General features: G+C 39.5%; 1 protein-coding gene across 1 annotated transcript in view; it reads left to right on the forward strand.

Annotated features, from left to right (window-relative positions):
* The window catches only part of LOC110043128 (uncharacterized), a 62,588-nt gene extending 40,474 nt beyond the window's left edge, over nt 1-22,114 (forward strand). The window contains exons 19-38 of the mRNA XM_089291474.1: nt 2,628-2,672; nt 3,520-3,665; nt 4,474-4,815; nt 5,250-5,350; nt 7,186-7,278; nt 7,509-8,026; nt 8,446-8,664; nt 9,586-9,912; nt 10,390-10,644; nt 11,088-11,287; nt 11,806-12,142; nt 12,677-12,802; nt 13,140-13,262; nt 13,574-13,699; nt 15,051-15,173; nt 15,401-15,526; nt 15,917-16,035; nt 16,520-16,623; nt 17,276-17,656; nt 19,661-22,114. Of these exons, the coding sequence (XP_089147600.1) occupies nt 2,628-2,672; nt 3,520-3,665; nt 4,474-4,815; nt 5,250-5,350; nt 7,186-7,278; nt 7,509-8,026; nt 8,446-8,664; nt 9,586-9,912; nt 10,390-10,644; nt 11,088-11,287; nt 11,806-12,142; nt 12,677-12,802; nt 13,140-13,262; nt 13,574-13,699; nt 15,051-15,173; nt 15,401-15,526; nt 15,917-16,035; nt 16,520-16,528 (3,335 nt within the window). The 3' untranslated portion in view covers nt 16,529-16,623; nt 17,276-17,656; nt 19,661-22,114. The remainder of the gene's footprint in view (nt 1-2,627; nt 2,673-3,519; nt 3,666-4,473; nt 4,816-5,249; nt 5,351-7,185; nt 7,279-7,508; nt 8,027-8,445; nt 8,665-9,585; nt 9,913-10,389; nt 10,645-11,087; nt 11,288-11,805; nt 12,143-12,676; nt 12,803-13,139; nt 13,263-13,573; nt 13,700-15,050; nt 15,174-15,400; nt 15,527-15,916; nt 16,036-16,519; nt 16,624-17,275; nt 17,657-19,660) is intronic.
* Nucleotides 22,115-23,184: the final 1,070 nt, after the last annotated feature.

The raw sequence follows: 23,184 nt of genomic DNA on the forward strand, positions 1-23,184 counted from the left end.
AGGATAATTGCACATATTTGTTTAAAAATAGAATTTTTATGTCCTTATACGAGAAGGGTTGTTAATCAGTTAATTAATATGCGTTTTGCACATGTACGAGTAATCAATTCAGGACAGGGCAGGAGCCATAATCGGGGACGGAGACCGTAAGCCTTGGGATCCGCGCGCACCTATGATATGGGACAATTTTTCTATTTTTAGAACAAATTGCGCCATCCTGACGTCATATATCCGCGCGGATCCACGCACATGTCGGGGGCTCTCGCGGGGATGTTGTTACGTTGCGTGATCAAATGGAGAGTTGAGAGACCTTGAGAGATTATCTTGCGTATTTTTCACAGCGATGGCAGGGAATAAGGCAGGGAATACGAACCAGGGCGCTTATATATAGTTTTATGCTCTGAGCTAATGGAAAAGGTGGGTTTTTCAGGGTCGAAAACAAGACTTGAATCTCGCGCTGGGAATGAATAATAAGATCTGATCGCGCTAGTTTTAAGCTTACATGTACGCGTATGTTTTTGCGTTTGTTCTGACTTAAGAATATAGCAAGAAACCTCTCTACGCTGGTATCGAGTTAATTTGTGAGTTTCTCAGACAATGGTTCATCATAACCAAAACCTGTTTTGATGGTTTTTTATTGTTTCTGCTCGTTTGGTGAGTTTGCAAAAGTTTTTGAAAGGAAAGTCTGACGCGTACAATGAGCTCATTTGCATAGTGCAGCTCGTGCACTTTCACGTCCGAGTCGGTGTTTTCAATTGTCAACAAATCTTGATAAAGATTTCTTTCTTTATCTTTTGTGCTGAGATGCTGCAACAAATTTCACGAACGCAAAAAAGGCTAGTAACATCATGTGGGGGAGTTCTTCAACATAAGCATGGTGAAGTTTTACACTGCGAAAATGAAAATAGACAAGGAGTTTTGATAACTCGATCAACAAAATCGAAATCGTTATTCGAAGCTGATTGAAGAAAGCGTCATCGTAACTTTACTGATTATTTCTGCTTTATTCACATATTTTCAGCTTAGCTTTTAATATGTTCTCAAACATTTATCAATCTTAAACATATTTAAAAACTATAGAGTTATTGTTTGAGTTCGATGTACGCTTTCACACGAAAGTGAGGCGGAAGTACAATTTGCCATGTTTACTTGGACTGTAAAAAAACACGCATCGGCGGGCGCCCTCGTTCATCGACAACAGAGAATTTACTGGATTTTTACACGAATAAAACTGAGCAGTATCTACGGACGTAAAGTTTTCGGGCCTTGATGAAACATCAAGCGTTGCTTACAATTCAGGCGAAACTCAAACTGACCAAACTAGCAATTATTTTGTTTTACTTTTCAATCGCGATAGACTGGCAAATTCCTCGCAAGCGTGTGGCAAGAGGAGCTGGGAAACTATGAAGTCCTAAGGCTCTGCTATATCTAAATATATCCAGCTAGTTTTTTGCTGTGTAATGGAAAAGCTGTTAATCTTCAACATATGTGAAATTTAAAGTGGAGTAATGTACAGCTCATGTAAAAGAAGCATCCGTCGGAACACAACCTGGTCAGCGATATATATAAGCTTAAAGTGGAACATACTTGAATTCGACACAGTCTTACTTCACTCAGACTGGAACAGCTTACGACGAAAATACTTAAGCAAAATTCCAACAGACGTAAACGCGTTGAGTTGTGGGCCAAAAACATGAAAAACTTCGGGAATTTTGGACGCCATTTCCCCCGCGCGACATCCGCAAAAATCCTCGCGGCATGTACGCGCGTGTGCCGCAGGCGATGGCGCAATTTGTTCTAAAAATAGAATTATTGCCCCATATCATGGGGACAACCCCAATACTAGAAATGGCGCGCGCTTACGGTCTCCTTCCCCGATTATGGCCCCTGGACAGGGTGAATGCTTGGGGCAATTATTTGTAGCCCTCTATAAAGCGCATTACGATCACATGGGGGCGCGGAGTTATGTGTCATTCTTCAGGGGGAAAGGACGTTGACAGAGCTCAGCCAATGCAGTACCCCAGGTTTCAGTAATATAAACGAGGGAGAGAAATTAAGCACTTAATGACTGGCCCCAAGGGAAACAGTGAATTTTGTTTCCCCGAGACCCTCAACATTGAGGTCGAGGGGAAACAAAACTCACTATTTCCCGCGGGACCAGTCGTTAAGTGTCTTGTTATACTTCCCAACTCAAAAAAAGAAAAAAAAAAGAAAAAATGCGAAGAAATCGTTTGCTTGACGGCGGCTGGCTCACAAGTTTGCCGCGGTTTCAAGGAGCACGACCTGATCACGTGCGAGTCGAAAGTTCAAGTCGTTGTTTCCCTTCGGAGTTACTGAATTTTGTTCGCCCTAGGGAGTTAGTGAGTTTTGACCCACGACACGTGACACGTTCTCCTCTAATCGGAAAACGTATTTGGGTTGGGAGGTATAACAAAAATGATTATTAACTAAGGGGCTTCGTGTTTACTTTACAACAACTTTACAAACTAAAATACATGTATGGACTTTCTCCCCTCGTACCGAGCTTCATATGGTCTTAAGTGAAAAAAAAAAAAAAAAAAAATGCGTTTATGCTTTTTTATTTTCCGGTTATATTGATAGAGCAATACGTTTCCATTTCCTCACAGAACCGACCCAGGAGCCAATGAATGCATCAAGCTCCACTACTGCAGGTAACCGGACCATTTTATTGAACTTCCTTTTCTTCGCGGTTAGTACATTGCCGTTTACCTTTAAAGTAAAGGTGTATCGTTCCTCAGACTTGGAGTTAGCCTCTGGTTGCTTCATCTAGACAGCATGAAACACGGATATTTTACAGTAACAAAACGTAGAAACGATTGAAAAATAAAACTGTCTCATTTATGTATGTTATTTGCCGGCTGGGAGGTCCGTATAAAAGATCCTAAAAGATTGAAGATTATTCGTTCACGAAAATAGATCAACACGACGATTCCGCCCGCCGTGAGGGGGCCGGAAGGATGGGAAAATTATATCCGCTACCGGAACCAATGAAATTGTAGTGTTTGTTAAATTCCGCCCGCCACAAACTGAGAAAGAAATAAATGGTATTATTGTATTGCCGTTTACTTTCATGATTAATAATATTTGTGTAGAATTTCCGAAATCGATATTTATGAAGGGAAGGAATGTCTGTATAGTAGGTATGTATCTGTTGGCGAAAAGAACATTTTTCGTGAAGTAATCATCATTCTTCAGACTTGGAGGTAGACTCAGGTTGCTATATCAGGACTGCAACCCGAGGCAGATATTTTAAAAATAAAAAAAGGCAAAAACCATTGAAAATTAAAACTTTCTTATTTATGGCAGCCCAGCACATTCATTGAATACTAAATCAGTAATCCGCTCTTCGTGTATCTAGCTTAAGAATGCATTTATATGTAGCTCTCATCATGCACCATTTCTACGAAATCAGTCAGGAATTTCTTTCAATGACACTAGAAACGACCTCATTGTCGAGATCAATAACCTTGGTAGTTAACCTTTTCTTTCTTGCCACAGCTCCAATAAAACGGATGTATCCCTACGGTCCTGGTTCTGGGGATTCTGAAGTTCCCAACACTTCTGAATATTCGTGGCGATGTTTTAAGATCGATGTCCCGGACGACGGCATGCAATTCTTCGGAAAACGTCACTACCATGCTTACGTATGTATACAGATATGCAGTTAAAGTAGCCGGAAATGATGACGATTCAAATGAAAAATGTACCTGCATGACACAAACAGACACTAGGTAGCTGGCTCTCTAAAAGTGCAAGCCCACCACCACGTCTCCAAGTTGGATTTGTTCCTCATAGTCCCAAATTTAACCCCTTGGCTTTGGCGTATAAATAAAGAAGTGACCAGCTTCCTGTCAGTTTTTATACCATAAATTATTTTTAAATTGAAATAGTTGTTTCATAGACATGGACCCAAAGGTTACCTTGCAAGGAAGATTAATTAACGAATAAAGAAGACGAAGCCGTGTATAACCGTTTTCTGTACTACTCTGTGTGGGGGCAGCGTGGCCAAGTGATCAGCGTGTTGGACTCGCAATCCAGCGGTTCTGGGTTCTAGTCTCGCTCTGACCACTACCTGGATTTGTTTCTCGGTAGCCCTGAGTTCAAATCATCGAGCACGCTTGTAAAGAGCCGACTGGTTTGCCTCCGACAAGTTGGGATTCTTAACAATGTTATGTTCGATTTGAATTATTTGTTTCAGTTATTTGCTAGGCCCCACTAGTACTTGTGCTATAAACATTGCCGAGAGTAAATAAAGGTTGTATATGTATATATATATATGTATTTTCTACTCTAAATATTTCTCTTAACCGTCTTATAAAATTAATTTAAAGGGCAAACAATAAATCACGATTGTTTTTTTGCTTTATACGTTTTTTGGTCAATCAAAATCCAAACTGTTTTATGACACCAGTTACTCCACAGGTTTCAAATATTGAGCATGAACTCTTTCAGATCTGCCGCAATGGATTGTTGCTCTTCGATTCAAAATGGCTTCCTTGGTGGCCATATAACTTTGGAGAACGCTGGTGGTTGAAAAAAAGGGCTATGCTGGCACCTTATTGGAGTTTGACTGATACATATTACTCTTTCGCGGGACACGGTGTGTCCAGAGTCTACTACCATAAGTATTCAGATTCTGATCCGGGTTCCTTTCACATGCTGAATACAGCCACATCAGATGTCAAAAGGCTCTTAATGGAACCTTTGCCGACAGACTTCCAAGCATCTTGGGTGCTGGTGACAACGTGGGAAAATTTACGGCCCTATCGCTATCCAGCAAGCATGGCAGACACTGTAAGAGTAAAAAAGAGTATCACACTCTCGAACAACGAAATATCATTTTATTTGTAGCCTGATCCATTTGTAACGACATTTGTTCAAGCGCTTGTGATGTTTATTTTTTAATCGTTCCTTTCAACTTCTTCTATTGGCTATTAGCATATATAATTTTAGAAAAAATGTAGTCTATTCCGCTTTCGTTGAAAAGACCTCAAAGATTCAACCTGAAGCTGAATTGCAAACTGACGCGGTAGATTGGCTGTTATCCTCATATGAATTATGAGCATCGAGCCCACGCAATTATAAAGACTGTAAGAGTCGTTTTAGGGCCATGTCATAAGTATGAAAGCATTATCGTGTGGAATTTCAGGCGGTGGAGGCAGAACGTTATAGTAGACTGACAACGGTCGGTTAAATGCATAAAAAATGTCGTCTCGTTGTATTTTCAGGGAAACACATTTCAGCTGGTGTTGATCACGGACGGTGTTTATTCCTTTGCGATGTATAATTACCCCAGCAATGGCTTGCAGTGGTCGGCTCCCACACAAAGGTATGTGACTGTTAATGTAGCAGGCAGTTAATAGGGCAAATGGCATTAGCAAATTAGATTCTTAATTATGTGCAGGAAATTAAGGACAACATCGTGAGCGCTCGTTATGGAAACGAATCACATCATTTGGAGGTTTGCTCATAATTTAAGACGCTTTCCAATACATGATGCAAGGGATAGCAATATCCTAATTGTTCATCGTCATCAATTGGTTGGCGTGCTATACACGTGAAATTAATGCCACATTCAAGGATTTATCAGCTTCAGCTGCTGTCTGTCTATCGTTAGAGAGCCACCGTGAAGCCAGATTGCACGCTTGCTAAAAATTCCTCAATGAGCTGTGCTAAGCTGTCGTGAACAAACTAAATGAAGTCATTTTAAGTGTTTTTAGGTAGCACATTGAATTTCACTCCTTCTTCTCTCCAGTGTTTCTTAGTAGACTCTTTTTTAAAACCACTGACCAGTAGATAAAGCGTTCACGGTCGCTCGCGGAGACGTTGATATTGATGTGAAGTGTAGCTGATTACCGCACGATACCATTTATTCACATTATGATTCGCTTTAGTTGCAATGTTTCTTATTCGTGTATCGTTTACATGGTCGACTTTGTTTTGTGACTCTAAGCTCACAGTGGTAAACCAATTCGATGTTGTTCAGTGGATGATGAATAAAGGCCTGTACACAGATTCATCGACTAATTACACCAGGACGTTAGGTTCAAAAGTGGACTCGCATTTTTCGATTGTAAGAGAAAGTGTACATGGTTCTTGTTTTGCAATTCGATTGTAAGGCAAACCTACGTGGCATAAATGATAATTTAGTGCGCAAAAATATTGCTTTTGTGCGGCTAGCATATGTTGACTTCGAAATCGAAATACCCGACGAATTCTCGAATGATTATTTAAAAGTCCCAGATGATTTCTTAAACACAAGAAACCATCAGGTAAACCTGCATTTCAGTAAAAATTATGCGCGAATTAAAAAAAGTAATGAAAAAGTTTCCAGTTGAACATGTTTGGGTTTACTGTCCGTGAGAACTAAAAAGACTTCCCTGGCTTGCGTGTATCAGGAACAAACCAATACAGAAACAGAGACCAATAGGAAGAGGAAAAATAAAAGCTATGTGCCGGGGAAAAAGATGGGAAAGATGATTCTTAAACGAAATATGGACGTAACTTAAACGATCTTAGAGCTTTCAACCAAAACATTTTTTGGCAGCCTTGGTGACTGGTTGAAATATCCACGAAAACTGAAACAGCTAGAGAACCTAGACAGAACGAATAACATAAATAAGTTCAAGAAATGATACATGCAAGCTAACCCTGATGCTGGACAGCCATGGATGAGCAAGAGACTAACACAATACAAACTAAAATCAGTTAACATTTAAGCAGTGAAAAATTTAGCCTCTGAAGAAGAGCTTAAAAGGTTTTTTGTTTGCTCAGAAATATTTGATAATACCTATTCACATAATCATTTTTCTATTATTATAGTTCCCTTAAACTGATATATGTATTTTGTAAGGTAAACTTCCCATCGACGTCGAAGTCATCAGAAATTTGGACCGATTTTTTTCCGTCGGCTTGTGCCTCAAACGCGAAGGGTGCAGGCCATATATCCACAGAGAAAACAGATATCGGTGTCTTCAAGTACAAGCATGCATTTCATGTTACCTACACAGGAAACGAGACTTACATTACGTATAATAAAGCTCCTAAAATTGACTAACCAAAATACGGGCACTAACAAAGTGGTGCAATAAATTGTTAATAGCCGTACGTATCAAGCATGCGTCTTATCGCTCAAGTTGTTTTAAGATTGCAAATGTCTTGCAGATTGTACTATAGATATTACTACAATTCACGTGGTTTACCTGTGGTTGGCTGGAATGCTGGTGACAAGCAAGAAAACAAATATAACGTGCAACGGTAAGCTTATGCTGAACGACATCGAAGGCTTTGCTTCTTCTTTAAGAAGAGCTACAATTTATTGTACAATTTATCGTAGTTTAGTCAGACGTCCGATCGGTCGGCTAGATGTAGTGGCCCAATGACAGCCATAGTCACGTGAGAGAGATTCTCCTGTATTGTTATCAATTATCATAAACCTCTAGCCAATTTGTTTTTAATATTTTACATGCTGTTTTTTTCGACTAAAGGTCTGGCACTGTCAACATAGATACCATCGATGGTATAAGAGGCAACACTGACATGGTTGGAAAATGGTTCTTTAGACTTGAAGACTCTCGTGGGGAACGTAGCGAAAGGCAGGAATGTATAAAGTGGTTTAAAACGCAACCGGATCCTCGTTTTTTCACTGAATTCCTTGAGCCTTGTCCTTGCAGCTTCCGACAAGCCTGGTGGGATGAGAGGTTCACCGTGAACTGGAGAGACTGGCCAAGATTGTGTGGCTACTCTCAGTTTCCTTCAACGGATGGGTGGGGCCAAGAGTGTTGTTATTCTTCTCACTGGGAAAGCTGGGGTGCACTGCTTGTGGGAAATCCAGGAGGAGGTTCTGCGCATAGATATCACAAGCTAACACGGAAATGGAGGGCCAAACACGACTCGAGTGATGTTCTGGGTTATCAAAAGTGTTGCGTCAACACAGACATGTGTGATTTGTATTATAAAAGACGTCCCTCTGATGACTGTGGAAATTATGTGGTACCAGAATGGAGTAAGAATTGTTTCTCCGTATCTTGGGCGGATTAGTATATTTTATAAAAGAGGGCGATTCCAGTCACTTATTGAAGATAAATAATAGAACGGCTAATAGTACCTGTAAGCCTAACCATAATCTTGTTTTCAAACTCCAGCGTGCAAAAGTTCATAATAGCCGCATGTCTTGCCAACCAAATCTTTATTCGGTAGTTTTTCATTTTAATTTTATGAAAATTTGAAAATAAGGAAAGGTTTTAAAACTCGGACAAAGATTTACTTTGAATCTCCCCCAAAGCATCAGTATAATAATATGTCTTTATATTAGTAATTCAGAGAGTTTTTGTGTAATTGAGTATTTGCCCCTTTGTCTTGCTGTGCTGTATTTATAACCATTTACAAGTTTTTTTTTTCTCTCCTCCATCGTTTTATTTGCAGGTTGGCTTTGGGGCGATCCTCATTTTGTCACTCTTGACGGCAAGAACTACACCTTTAATGGTCTTGGCGAATACGTCATGGTAGATGCACGGAACGGGTTTTTTAAGTTACAGGCTCGAACGAAGCTAGCCAAAGGTGATGGAACAGCTACGGTCTTTTCTGCTGCAGCTGCGAAGGAAAACAATACAAGTGTTGTCCAGGTGGATTTAGAAGATGGAGGTCAGTTGTTCTTTATTTTCTTTCAAATTGTACTTGAAGAACAGTTTATTGTAGTTGACGTTAAAAGTAATTCTGAAGACAGATTGTGTTCTCCGAAAGGAGGTTTTCTTAGGCATTCATCTATACCCATATCGAAAGTGATAAACTAGTTTCAATGATATTATACTAGCTTTTGGAACAAGTGTCATCTTACACTTTTTACACGCTCGGTATGTTCCTTTTGTTAATCAGCTAGGAGTTCTTCTCTCAAATTCTATATGCAGAGCGTACGCTGGTTGTTAACAACAATGTGGTACATTTTTATAGTGCCTAAATCCAGTGTTTAATGGCGGAAGTCCCCTGATTGATGAGTGAATGAGTCGTGACTTAAAGGGTCACTGGTTAAATTGCACTCTAGCTAGTCTACATCACACCTCGATGAGACTAAATAGCATTCTTATTAGCCTAAGTAGCACTTTGTTTAGGCTGGATAGTGGCTCTAGTAACCTGACTGGCACCAGGTTAGCCGGAACAGCGCTATGGACAGCTTTAATAGTACTCCGATTAGCCTTAATAGCGCTCCATTTAGCCGGAATAGCGCTATGGTTAACCTGAATTTCATTCAGAAAAGACTCTAGAAACCTGAAGTTATATTAGCTTGTTTGTGGTTGGCTTTGAATAATGCTAATGCTAACACAATATCAACTTGAAAGGCTCATTGTCTTACTGAGTAGCTCATGACATGCTCATGGACTTATTGGACTCATAAATACTTTGGTCTCCCAAAGGCGTTTTAATATAAAATATTGACTAACAAAAAATGCTATTTATAGAAAGACACGGTGTTAAAAACGGAATATATAAACAATAAACATGTTATTCAGAGATTAATATCCATGAATTACTGTGTTGTATTATGTGCTTGTGTTCTTTTGTTAACAGGGTTAAGCCTTTTGATTGACGGAAAGAACTTTAATTACACAAGTCTCACAAATGAATCTGTCACACTTAATGGCTCAGTTGCTATCGCCAGACCAGAGAACGATTCCTTTGTAATGGCTTTCCCATCTGGAATATCAGTTACAGTGAAGGTGGTATCAGGGGCACTTTCAATTGTGTTCGCAGCGCCGAGAAGTTTCAAAAACCAAACGAAAGGTCTCTTGGGAACATGGAACGACGATCCTGAGGACGACTTCTTGACGCCTAATGGCACGATTTTGCCTTCAAACGCGAACGGCAAAGACATACATCATGATTTTGGTCTTCTCTGTAAGTTAATTTCACTACTTCTAATAGTTGCCACTGTTGTCAGTAATGTTTCTGAACCACTTAACAATGTATGCTTCAGTTATCATTCTTATGTGTTAGTTACTTTCAGCTCAATGCCGGTCTTAGCAACCATAACCTTTGGTACTTATTCAAAGTGTTTCAACAGGAGGGCGGGATGGGGAGTACCCCTTGAAGACAAACTGAGTCAATGGTATCGATACGAAAGAAACAGTTACCAATACCCATAAAAAAAAAACAACAACCATAGCTATGGGTACCCACTCGAAATAAAGAAGCACTACTCGGTGTACATACCCAATCAAAATTGTACTAAATTTTTGTAGTTCGAGGTGTTCCAGTCTGAATATGAAGTAATTTTGTTACAGGATGAAGTACACGTAAGATTCCATGCATGCATGAAATGAGGTAGTTATGACTAGAACAGTATTTACATCGATGTTCCTCTCCTTAATTAAGGGCAAGTGGACAACATGAGCACACTTTTCACGTACAAACCAGGGGAAAACGTGGAAACTTTTACAAATGCTTCTTTTGTCCCCATGTTTCTGGAGGACCTGTACTTTGCAAACGACACATTGCACAAACAGGCAGAGGAGGCCTGTCAAGAAGACATAAATTGCCTTTTCGACTCCGCCTCAACAAATGATGTTTCCATAGGAGCAAGTACCAAGGCACTATCTTCGACACTTGAAGAGAAATCGTCTACTCTTAGTAAGCATTTACTTTTGAATCTCTTGTGACAACCTGCGCTATAACGCTGTACATCCTTCGTTATTGATCTTTTCAAGCGCTATTAAAAGTTTAGTCATAACTTCTTAGTAAATACGCCATGACTGCGAATTGTCAAATAAATCTAATGGTATCGGAAATTTGATCTTGCATTGGTAAAATTCCTTTACTGTGAGTTTTCATCTGTGTATCACATTCGTTCTAACGTACCCACCAACTCGCGCTCGTAGTTACATACAACTGCACCTACCTTTCCGCTACCAACCTACTCACCTTCCTACCTGGCCATCTTGCTACCTACCTACTTACTTACCTACCTACCTACCTACCTACCTACCTAACTACTTTCCTTCCTACCTACCTATCTAACTACGTTATTCAATGCTTCGTGGTTTAGAAAAATTTATCCATTTTACTCTTTACAGAAAACTATCCTCCACGGATTATGACAGATCTATCACAAATCAACGTTACCGTAAATCAGAGTGTTAGTGTAACTGTGGTTGCAGAAGACCCTAATAACGACACCTTGAGCTTCTCCATCATTGGTGTTCTGCCGTCTGACGCTGTTTTGCTAAACAGTTCCAACTCTATAACAATAACGTGGAATGGAACTATGGAGCAGGCAAGATTAACAAAAACTGCTTTTGTTTCAAAAAGTGTAAATGTATTTATTCTATGTTTGATGTTCATCGTTGTAAAGGAGTTTAAGAAACCAGGACGCGACGCCGAGGACAACGTCGATTAAAAAGTGATTTTGTATTTTACCTACGAAGCTCGCGATGCTATTAAGTCATTTTCCTTTGTTTCTTAGTGACAAAACCATCACGAAATTGGATCTAGGACAGGGCGAAGCATTTGAAATGGAAAAAAAAAATAATTAGCCGTCATGGTTCATGTTTTCTGGACAACGCAGAATTTGGTCATTTCACGTTGTTGTTTTGTAGAGGATGGCAAAGAAATGTACCAAGAATTATAACGCACGCGCACAGCCATTGCCAGTTCTGCTCATTAAACCTTTTGTTTAGCGGCATTCCCTTTGCCGTTGCCGTCGTGGTTTTCTTAAACTCCCTAATTATGTGCCACGTGAGAACGGATTTGGATTTATACGAACCTTGCCTAAGATAAATATTGTTTTTGCAGATTCACATCGAATTTGTGGTAAAAGACAGCCAGGGGGCAATAGCATTTTTGAGGCCAATCATCAACCTTTGCGCTTGCCTTAACAACGGTCTTTGCTATCAGTCTACCGACAACAGAAATTCAACACAAAACAATGAGATGAACGTGCTTCAATGTGAATGTTTAAATGGGTATACAGGAACATCCTGTGAAAGTGATCTTGACGCGTGTGAAGCAAATCTTAATCCGTGCTACCCTGGCGTATCATGTGCTGATCTTCCTCCTCCAGCAAACATATCCGGCTATAAATGTGGACCTTGTCCGAGCGGTTTCACAGGAGATGGATCCAAATGTGAAGGTTAGCCTCATCGTATTTAATCCAAATATCCCTCTTGCGTTTGGTTTCTTGAGACAAAATCAATATAGTTCTTTTCCGGGAGAATGGAAGTAAATTTACAGACTCATGGAGTTCGACCTCTTTCTAATGTTCATTGAATATATCCTTTCAGTGCAGCCTGGCAATTGGTTGCTCGGTTAGCTAGTTTGCATTTTCCCTATTTTTATCAGTTACTCTAGTCTTTGCAGTCGGAACCTCTTGCAGGCGACCACCTCTCACACGCAACGGCGACCACTCAGAGCTTGTAATTATTTGAAACTTTTCCCTGTAGGCGTTCACTTGAGCAACACTTTAACGATCAATGCTATCCTAACGTAAGAACTTGTTCTATTTATGATATTCGTTGTTTGCCATATAGAAATCACCATTGGCTTAGTATAACTTTTCTACCCTGTGGGTACTATATGCAAGAGGGGAAAAATGATACCAATATTAGAAATGTTGCCGTTAGTTTTAAGATATTGCTTTCTAATTGTGCTATACCTTTCGTTGCAGATTTTGATGAGTGTTTAAACAGTGGTCCGAGTGAATGCAAACAAATCTGTATCAACACACCAGGCTCGTTCGTATGTGATTGTTACAAAGGGTATCTACTCAATATCGACCAACGCACTTGTGACGGTTGGTGTTATCCAATATCTTAGATATTTTGCCATCAGAAGTACTTGATCAGCAATCTGTTTCACATCGTGTGTCTCTGTGTATGTAATAAACGGCTTTGTCGAAATAATTTTAGAAGCAGAAAGGAAAAGAAACGAAACGTACGCTCAATACTTTCTTTCCTTGTTCGTTAATTTTTCCTCACGCAGAATTCTTTTTCAGTTCTTTCCCCTGCCAACAACAAAAGAATCTATGACAGGCAATCAATGGCTTCGACCTCGTACAACACACCCAACCCTGTCCTGTCGACAGTGCACTGTCACAGCATTGATAATTACGTTTGTTTCCCAACTTTTAGATATAAACGAGTGCGTCCCTGCTAGTGACTGTATGCACAAGTGTAAAAACTTTGATGGTGGATACAACTGTAGTTGTGATGATTTCTTCAAGGTGGATCCTGTAAATTCCAAGAACTGCATACGTACGTATATTTTAATCTAGTTTTTAAAATACTACACTTTCGATGGGAGGTATATTCCTTAACGCATTACGACAACAAATTAATAGGTAGACGTCTACGAAACGTTATGGGGAAAAAAACAATGAGTGTTACACAGAACGTTTTACTGCATTATACGTTTTTCTTCAACGGAATGTATTCCTCTTGTATGGATACAACTGGAATCTATCAAGCCGAGGCAGCAGTTCCAGAGCAACACATGCACATTTGGGTTAAAGGTTTGGGAACAAACTTTAAATAATCATACTAATCAATGATTTCTATTATTACAGCGGAGTCTCCATGTCAGGACGGGAATCATGACTGTCAGCACATCTGCTTTCTCAGCTTAAACAATATTCAGAACTGCGCTTGTAGACGGGGATATCTTCTCGCCGATGATGGAAAAACGTGTAAAGGTGCGAATAAGCGAATAAGAGTTTTCCTTGCTAATAACTCAATGAATAAAATAAATATTTTTTATTGACCACTTCACCAATGAGGTTTTTTATGGCCAATGGAAACAAATGTTGAAAAAGTAATGCAATTAAAAAAAAACGTGGTTAAAGATCACAACTGGCAGGATGCAGGCCCGTTGGCTATTTGCAATCGTTATCCAGGGGCTGAACTAGGAACTACTGAGAACAACACCAGCTAGTGGTACATGGTCAGATAGGGACTTGAACCCGCGACCTCCGGATTTCAAGTCCGACGCCCTAACCTTTCAGCTCCACTTCCTTCACAGAATGTTCTGCCCAAGTAAGTATGTGAAAAAACCATGTACATTGTTATTTAATCGACTCGTCAGGAGGATAAAGTTTATTAGGAAGTTTGATCTCAAAGTTTAACCTACCAAGCTTCAACATTTGGATTAGCAACGAACTTTGGATTTAAAATGGCGGTCAAGCCCACTATTTTGCCGGCCCAGAAACAAGTCTCTGGTTAAGGAATTTTACCCTATATATCTCTTTACATCTTTGACGACTCCCACTGAAAATTTAAATAAAGAATCGGTTCATGCTTTGCGTGCGTATATCGAGTTATGGATGCACGCGTGAAGTTTGGAGAGCATGAGAGAAGCGTAAGAGTTGCTCGAGGCCCAGCCGAGAACAACTCTAGCTTCTTGAGTGTTCTACAAAGTTCCCAAGTGCATCCATAACTCGATATACGCACAGCTAAAAGCACGAACCAATTCTTTTATAACATAGCGACAGCAACTTTTGCGCTAACAGATTTTTAGTTGTTCTCACAATGTGAGACAAAGGATCCTATTGGTCGGTTAAAAACATTTCACAATCATTTGAGCAACAGTTGAACGAAAGCGCTTCATCTGGTTTCTAAAATTGTCAATGGAAAACTCGCTTCTTCGAATTAATGAAAATGTAGGCAAACAAAGTCAAAAATACTCAATTACAATGTAGACGAACAAAGTCAAAACACTCAAGTTTTTAGTAAGCATCTTAACTTGGCAAAAGTCAAAGGCTCAAAGGTTTGAATTGTTCAGAATGATGTTTGCTCTACTGATTTAACAAAAGGAACCTTCAGCTTAACTCGAAGGAACTTTGCAGCTAAAATAAAACTGCGCGCGTCACATTATTTACTCAGGGCCGTGCGTAAATAGAGGATTTTACCATGATGGCTCAATAGGTATTAGAGAGGACCAGCTCGCGCGCTATGTTACAATAAGCTTCTGGTTATAATCATTATAAAACAATAACAAATTTTTTTCCAGTATTTTATTTGTTCCTTTGTTCTTTTTGCTCCCTTTAGATAATGATGAATGCGCAACGGATGAAAACAGGTGTAACCAAAAATGCAACAACACAGAGGGAAGCTACTTGTGTTCATGTGTAAACGGCTTTAGACTGGACACTGACAACGTCACATGCATAGGTAGGGATTAGAGCAAAGAAAAGAAAAATGGTGCTGCCGACAATAAAAGCGTGGTAAATAGACATGTTTGCTATTAACGGAACGTTCCAGCTGAACGTTGCTGCAATATGTAAGAATTAACACTAACTTCCACATCAAGAAGTAACAATTAGCGTCACAATTGCCTGTAAATACTAAAGGAAGAATGATGCCGTTCACTTTTCATGAAATCTTTTGTTTTGGTTTAGACATCGATGAGTGCTTGGAATGGACATTTCAGTGTTCGGACGCCTCGCAGCGCTGCGTGAACACCCAAGGTTCTTACAAATGTAAATGCGAAGATGGACTTTACTGGATTAACGAGACTTGCAAAGGTGAGAGCTTTGGCTCTGAAGTTTTGGTCTAAAGACCGACAACTTCGGTCGACCCATCGATCGAATGTCGGCCGATGTATCGACCGACACGCGGACCGCATGTTGACCGATATCGTCGGCCGATAGTCGACCGACTTATGCCTTAAGTACATATAGCATAAGAATTGGAAAAGTCGGACGTTAAAAATTCTATACCAAGCCAATGACTAGAATGCCCTGTATAGTTCAGAAAATCTTAAACCGAAGTCAACGATGAACTAAAATTCCTAGTGCGAAATTGATTTTTCTCGCTAATCGGTGTCTCTTCTCGGGTCATACAGTAATTAAATACTTAATACTATTAACTATTTTTGAAAGCTTATAGGCGTTTTCGGTTCTTTCTTTCTGAAGGTCTCGGTAAAGGTGAAGAACCACCGCCTCCACCACCAGCACCGACTCCAAGAAAGCCATCTCTTGAGGAAACACTTCAATCAGTTATCATCACTTTGGAGGGGCTTAGTGCTAGTCAGGTGCTTTCTTTTAATCCCCAATAACATATATAATATGGTTTATTTGAAATTGTGATAAATTTATTACTTCATAGGGATGTGTGGAATGGACGACGATGTATTTTTAAAATAACTGAAAAAAATCAAATCGTCAGGAATTTGGTAAAGGTCGCACAGAAAGCTCTAACTAGAGACCTTTTCAGGCTTCAACGTGATTCAAAACCTCCAAGGCCTTAAAAAAGAAGTCTAAAAGAAGAATCATGATTCACGTTCTATTCCGGCAAAGCCAAGTCTGTAATTTCTGAGCTGAATAATAACCAGAAATTTCTGCAGAGTATTTGGAGTTATCTCTCATTTATGTAATCATATATAAATATCGCAACTAGTAAGCGCAAGGACTGAAGTAAGTCGGTAATAAGGAATAAGCAAGGAGCTTAGAGATAGACGAGTCATTAAGTTTGCAGTTGATATTCAGTGATTTTCTCGCCTTTACCAATTCTTTTAGTGGAACTGACCTAAAGAGGAAGATTTCAAGGGAGCTGTTGCAGATTCCGTTACTACTTTCTGTGCAAATGTTGGGGATTGCATAACTGAAAGGAACCGACAAAGGTTTTTATACAATCGTGATTTAGTCTATGTGCGTTTTCATTGCGTAATGCCGGAACTGATTTGAATATTTTATCCTTATTCAGTACAGTCTCGTAATAAGTAAAACTACAAAGTAACCTAGCTATATGGAGATTTACCGGGCTTTAGTAATAAAATTAAATGATTCGGTTTGGTAAAGGTTTTGCACAGTGCATCAATTACTGACGGCCCTTTTTTCTGGACCGTGAAAAGCAAATGTTCAGTCGGTAAGGCCAATCATAAATTTCTATACGAACCTATGCTGTCTGGGCTAATGCACTGACACAGACGACTATGCAGGCTAATAATGTCTACTCGAGAAAAAAGAGTCTCAAGCCGTCGAGTTTTTTCGGGTGTCCGTAGCATAAAGCAACAAAGTGGATTTCTACGTAAGTCCATCATAGAGTCCACTCAAGTTTCTGCAGGTACCCATTTATACACTTAAGTGGTGAGAAGCGTTTGTTAAAGAGCGCAACGCAGTGACCCTGGCATGTTCCGGAACCCTGACAGCTCGATTTGGAGTCCAGTGCACTAACCAAGAGGCTCCCCACTTTCTAGGGACACTTATTAACGTTGTATCTCAAATGACAATACCGACCACTGACTAAAAAAAATCTTTTTGTTTGGTTTTTAGGAGAGCGTTGGACTACATCATTTTTACGTCTGATCAAGTCCACCTTCTTCCAGGATTTCCAGAACAAGATGTTCATCCTCTACGGATTCGCCTCGCGATTTATGTCCAGTTTCCTCCAGGAGTGGCTCAAGACTCCAGTACCACCCTGACCAAGAACACATTGCTTACTGTCATCAGTGAATCTCGTGAAAAGCTGGAGAAGGCACTGAACGTGACCATAATAAACATAACAGCTGCTTTCTTTGACGCTTCCACGGAGGGCAGTTCCACAGTGACTCCACCCGTCTATCGTGAGAAAACGATGAAGGACTATTTCATTATTGGAGGCGCAGTAGTTGGATTCCTTTTTGTTGTCGTACTCTCTGTTTTAATCTTGCGCAAGTACGTCCCTTCACAGTTTTATAACCTTAAAGGACAAACAGCGTCATGTCATGTCATGTCAAATAGGTCACGTAAATTAGACGTTTCCGGCGTAACCGTTCTTCAGTATTTTGAACATACCGAAGAAGGCCCAAGCCTAAAACGTCTGGTTTACACGAGCTACGTTACACTTAAGGTGGCTGGTACCAGTTTTCTCGCGCGGGGAGTAGATCACCATCGTGCGTCACGTGTGAGTAACACGCACGATAGGGGCGCGAGATTTAAAACCGGAAAAACCAAACAAATATGGCGTCGCGCGGCTTTTTTCGCGCAAGGTCACTTTTGTAGTGTTGGAGGCGAAATTCGCATAATTGCTAGAACAACTTTAGTCAATTCTGTGTATTTAAGAAAAATTGTTTCGGGAATTCAATGTTTCCCAAATAGCAAAGGCAGCTCGATCGATCGTGACAGCCACCGGGAGCGTATAAAGGACTCGCAAAACATAACAAATCTACCCAGAATTTGTGTAAAAATCCTACAGAGTAAGCACAGGAAGTTGTATTTAACGACAACTGCAACTGTAAATGATGTTTTAGCAGCAAACAAAACAAAACGCCTGTTCGGAGCCCGCTCGCCCGCGCGGGCACTCGAAGCAGTCAGCGGTAGTCAAAACAGCTCATGAGCAACTGCTGATCTTACAAAGTCTGGATTTTTGAATGCGTGTCTACGAGCGTGGGAATAACGGAACCCGCTAAGGCTTTTATATGAAAACAAGCCCTTTTTATTGTTTCAATATAATATTATTATTGAGAGGAAACGTCACAAAAAAAAAATAAAAAAAATTCTACGGAAGGAAATTTGCACTTTGTGCAAATTGTCGTTTTTCCAAGTTTACAAGAAATCGGCTCTGTAAAATTATTTTAAAATTGTTGTGCATTTTCATTTTCAGATGACACAAGCTATTGATTAAGAAAAACTCGGGGTCTCCAGGTTAATTTTTTAGTTATTAGTGACATAAGTGAAAAATCAGGTCTGGAAAATCCTTTTGGAATGTTGCCATGGTAACTGCTGACGACAAAATAACAGCTGTTTTAGGTCAAGTATAAATTATATAATCCAAACCTACAAAAATATTTCAGTGGCCCTGGTCTGCCTTTTTGTTCTATTCTTGAAAAGTTATGAGCCGTCAAAATCCTGAAAACTGGTACGAGCCACCTTAAAAGAGCTTTTGCAGTCTCAAGGTGTTTTAGTGCAGTTTTGATGAACCATAAAAGCCCAACGTTTTTAAAACTCTTTTGAAAATAGTTCCCAGGTGTTTTCCCTTTCTCTAAATACTGCTTTCTTAATTCTTTTACCATTGCATGTTGTACTTGAACAAATTTACAACTTAATAAACAGCCAAAATGCCGAGTGGTTAGGATAGACTGGGCACTAGTAGGTTTAATGACGTTTTTCTCAAAATCAACCGGTATGATCCTACCTTAAAGTTAGCAATTGGCTCTAGTTAAACATTCGTCAAAAGTGAAAGAAAAATCGATAAAGCAGATTATTTGAAAACAAAGACTTTTTAAAAAAAATGGCTCTGAACGCGATACACTCGAAAAACTTAACTGTGAAAATTTCACCATAGCTTTTACGGCAGGTTTTCAATTGGTTAATTGTTTTTACAGCCTTGTGCGGGAATTGAATAGCGCATGTCCTTTATTTAAGTGCGCGCTCATGTGACGCCAGGCATCGCGTGCGAGAAAATTAAAACTCTTTTACCAGTTGTTTATCTTTCTGTTCTTTTTAGTCATAAAATCGGTCCTAACCACCCCCCTACAACGACTGCAGAGAGGCCCAAATGTACCTTAAAAGATGGCCCTCACAACTAAAAAATGACTCATTTTTCATTTTTCCTAGTAAAACAGATTCGCCAAAAATATTTTTAGATTGGAATATTGTATTAATTAACCTGTTTGGAATGTTGTAGTGAAGTGCTATTTCTTAAATTATTGTCTTCGCCATATCATTTGCATTTTTTAGGTGTTGCTTTCCAAGATAAGTTTTTCCGAAAGAAGGAAAGGCTGCTCATAAGGATGGTGAGGCGGTAGAGTTGGATGAATGCTACATGTACAAACACCAGGTTGAAGGAGATCTAGGTTATACCAACGAGCAAGTCCTTAACAATGATGAAGATGCTAACAACGAGTAGCATCTTCTAAAGAAGTTTGGATTGTTTTTTTTTCTTTAAGTTGTTTGTATTGTAGTTAGAGTCGCGCGGCTAAGTTAGAATTCATGCCCTAGAAGTTGTTGCTTTAAATCTTAGAGTGTTTGAGACGAACAAGACAACATGACGTGTCAATGGCGAGCTATCGCTTTATTTCAGTTTATTTCGAGCTATCAGCTATCCTCAAATCGCTACCTGATCAGCAAGCTTTAATTCATCTTTCTCGTGACCGTAATCCGAAACGTACAGATTCCTGATATAATAACGTACACATTTATAGTAACTAAATACAACGTGTTTTAGTTAACTTTTTGTTAGGGCCGGATCGTACTTGCGGACAAGTCTGGTACATTTGGTGGGTTTTCTCAGCTGATCACTGCATCACTTGGTGCAAACACAAGTGCGCCTTACAATTTTTTAAAGATAAATAACTAGAAGCAGATTTCCTATGATCGGTCCTCATCACACTCTGTGATGCATTGTGTTATCTTCAGTAAAAAAATTGTGACAAATTTCGCCGAACAAAACTTCAAAAAGGGCCGTCCTCGCGCGATTGCTCATTTTGTTTTATATGGGAATTAGCGCAACTCCAGCACTAAGGAAGGATGTTTTAAAGCTAAAGCTAACAAGATTTGGATTACTTTTCTCCTGAAAGTGCAGTGAGAAGACATAAATTGTTTTACAATGGTTGATTGTTCTCGTGAATCTGCTGTGGTAATGCACGAAGGCTGTGGGAACCTTATGAATAACTTTTTAGATTTTTGTGATTGTGATCGACAGCTGTTCATACCAAAACCCAGAATTTCTTGCTTTGCGCAAAACGGCTAAGAAATGCACGTTTACGCCAGTAGCACACGCAAAGTTATTGTACTAGTAAATATCAGCTTTTGTCGCTTTTTGTTTCTCCTCAAGCCGATGATGTCTCGGCTGACAACTCTATTCAATGATTTCCTTGAAAAAGGAAGGAAATATGAGAAAACCTGTTCACAAGTGCGATCCTTGACCGTTTGGTGTCGCAAATTTTCAACAGTACTAAACTTGTTGCTAAGTAACTGGAATATGATTCCCTTTGATATCTATAAATAACTAGAAACCTTCGTGAAACTCAAGAGAGGCGGCCCAAAATTTGCAAATGAAGTTTTTTCACAGCTATGAAAATCTCTCTGCGGGTTTGCATTAAAGTAAGTTCAGCTGGTCGGTGATTGCGGTCGATAGATAGGATGATTGTGATGATTTTAAACTGTACCCGCTGAGTTAGTCAAGATACCTGCGTTAGAGAGGACGCAGAGTTTTGAAGAAATTGTACTGCAAACCAGCGTCATTGACACGGAAGTACTTGTTCAAGAAGGCAGCGGGTGAGACAGAGATTTACCTATGTTCGTCCTTGCCTTACGATTGAACTTCTAAATAGTTCACATATATTAATTTGTGTTTGCGATTTGCTTTACATATTAGCGAACCGAGGTTTACGTTTATTCTTGCTTGTTAACGCGTGCAGGTAGTTGGCTTAAGTTGCCTTCTTCAGTTTCAAATATATTTCATCTTTCATGGGTTGATTGAACGGTCTTAGAATTTTGATAGTTTTTGTTTTTTTTTCTGTGTTGCTATGGTTCAAAAACTTGACAGCTAACTTTCAGTTTTGATACGGTCTCGTCAGAGACCCTATATAGGACAAATGTAGATTTAAATAAATAATGAGTTAAGGTAGCTCTCGACAGGAGTGACTGTAGGATAACACTTCGATCTTTGTACCCTATCGTATCTTTTTGGTAAGAAAGTATATCAGACGAATTTGGGGCAGCCATGTTTATAGTTTGGCGAGAAGAATTTGAGCTAAGGAGAGACTAAATGAGCCTCTATTTTGCCGACCAAACCATTTAGGTACAATTAGATATTTACCGTACTCCAAATTCCACCATGAAAGTAGCCATACCAGGTCAGTGGCTTGATATCACGGGATATCAGAGCAAACGACAAGGATTCTGAATTTGCTAATTGCGAATTGAGGTACGTTAAATGACGTAAACGACGTAATTTTACCTACAGATACTTAAAAGCTATTGTAACCATCGCTTTTAATCAAATTCTTAGATAGCTTTAATAAACGATTTTGGAGCCATGTAGTCTTTACGCATTTGCAATAGCCTTTTATTTGTTTTTATGAATAAATAATACCAGGTATTTTATGCTTCAAGTTTTCATAGCGGGTAGGCAGGTAATATCATTGTAAACATTTTGGATGCTTTATTAAAAAAGAAAGAAAAGATAAACTGGTGAGAAGTTCGTTCTTATTAACCAGGAAATGACGAATGAGGAATTAGCGTGAAAGACAATTCATCGAAAGGCATTTCGTCTCGACCTTCCAAAGTTCTAAACCAATCGCTAGCATGCCCTTTGAGATACAATGGAAGTCCCAAAACTAAATTGGATCCACTTATTTCATTAAAAAGTGAGGCACGTTCATCATTTTCTATAAACTCATGTACATCTTCACGCTCCAAGCCTGTAAACACTGGAAAGTGAACTAACAGTTTCGTCGTGGACCAAGTGGATTGTAAATTATTTGTAGTCCTTAACTGCTCTGCTGCGTGGAGCAACGGAGAAAATGGACCATTCAGTGTGGTTGTCATTGTGTGTTTTTTTAAAAGCAGTTTTAACGCCGAATGTCAATTTTGTTTTGGATTTTTCTTATCCTCTTGAACCTTACTCGTTATTTCCCGAATTTCTTGCTAAGTTCGTTTTTGCAACCATGCCCAGCGTTTTTCTTCATTAGGTTAGATCACTTCACAGATGCCGCCGTTTTTCGAATGAAGGCTGTAGCTTTGATCGACGACACACCCGGGGAAGGACATTTTGAGCTATTCGAGATGTAAAAAGCCTGCACGCTTTGTGGCACTGGATCGAGCGTTTCGTTTTTGTCTGTGGTGTATAAGTGGTTTTTCACAAAGCACGAAACTACAGGTCATGCCATATATACAAATTTTACAGAATCGAAACGACTTTTCGATTTAACTTGAATGTGCGAAGTAATCAGTGCGTAGCAATCACCAGCTTAAAATAAAATAAAATTTACTTAAAAGAACCAAATGCCACTAGTGACCACTGTAATGTAAAAGTACCGAACTCTTACAAAATTTTTCGGAAAACCACAGCTTAAATAGCGACCTAGTTACTTAACCATGAAATAAACTACACGAACTACATTTTCGAGCCGAGCTTGCAAGGGGAGGCCACCTAGAACAAAGTCACTGTTCAATCACAAGTCTTCGGTTCAAACGCTGGGCTCTCCACGACGATTGAAGGGGGCTAACTGGTCACCAACAAGGAGTATCGAGACTCT

The sequence above is a fragment of the Orbicella faveolata genome, unplaced genomic scaffold (assembly GCF_042242905.1).
Source record: "Orbicella faveolata isolate gen_17 unplaced genomic scaffold, um_ofav_v1 contig_24, whole genome shotgun sequence".
NCBI lineage: Eukaryota > Metazoa > Cnidaria > Anthozoa > Scleractinia > Merulinidae > Orbicella > Orbicella faveolata.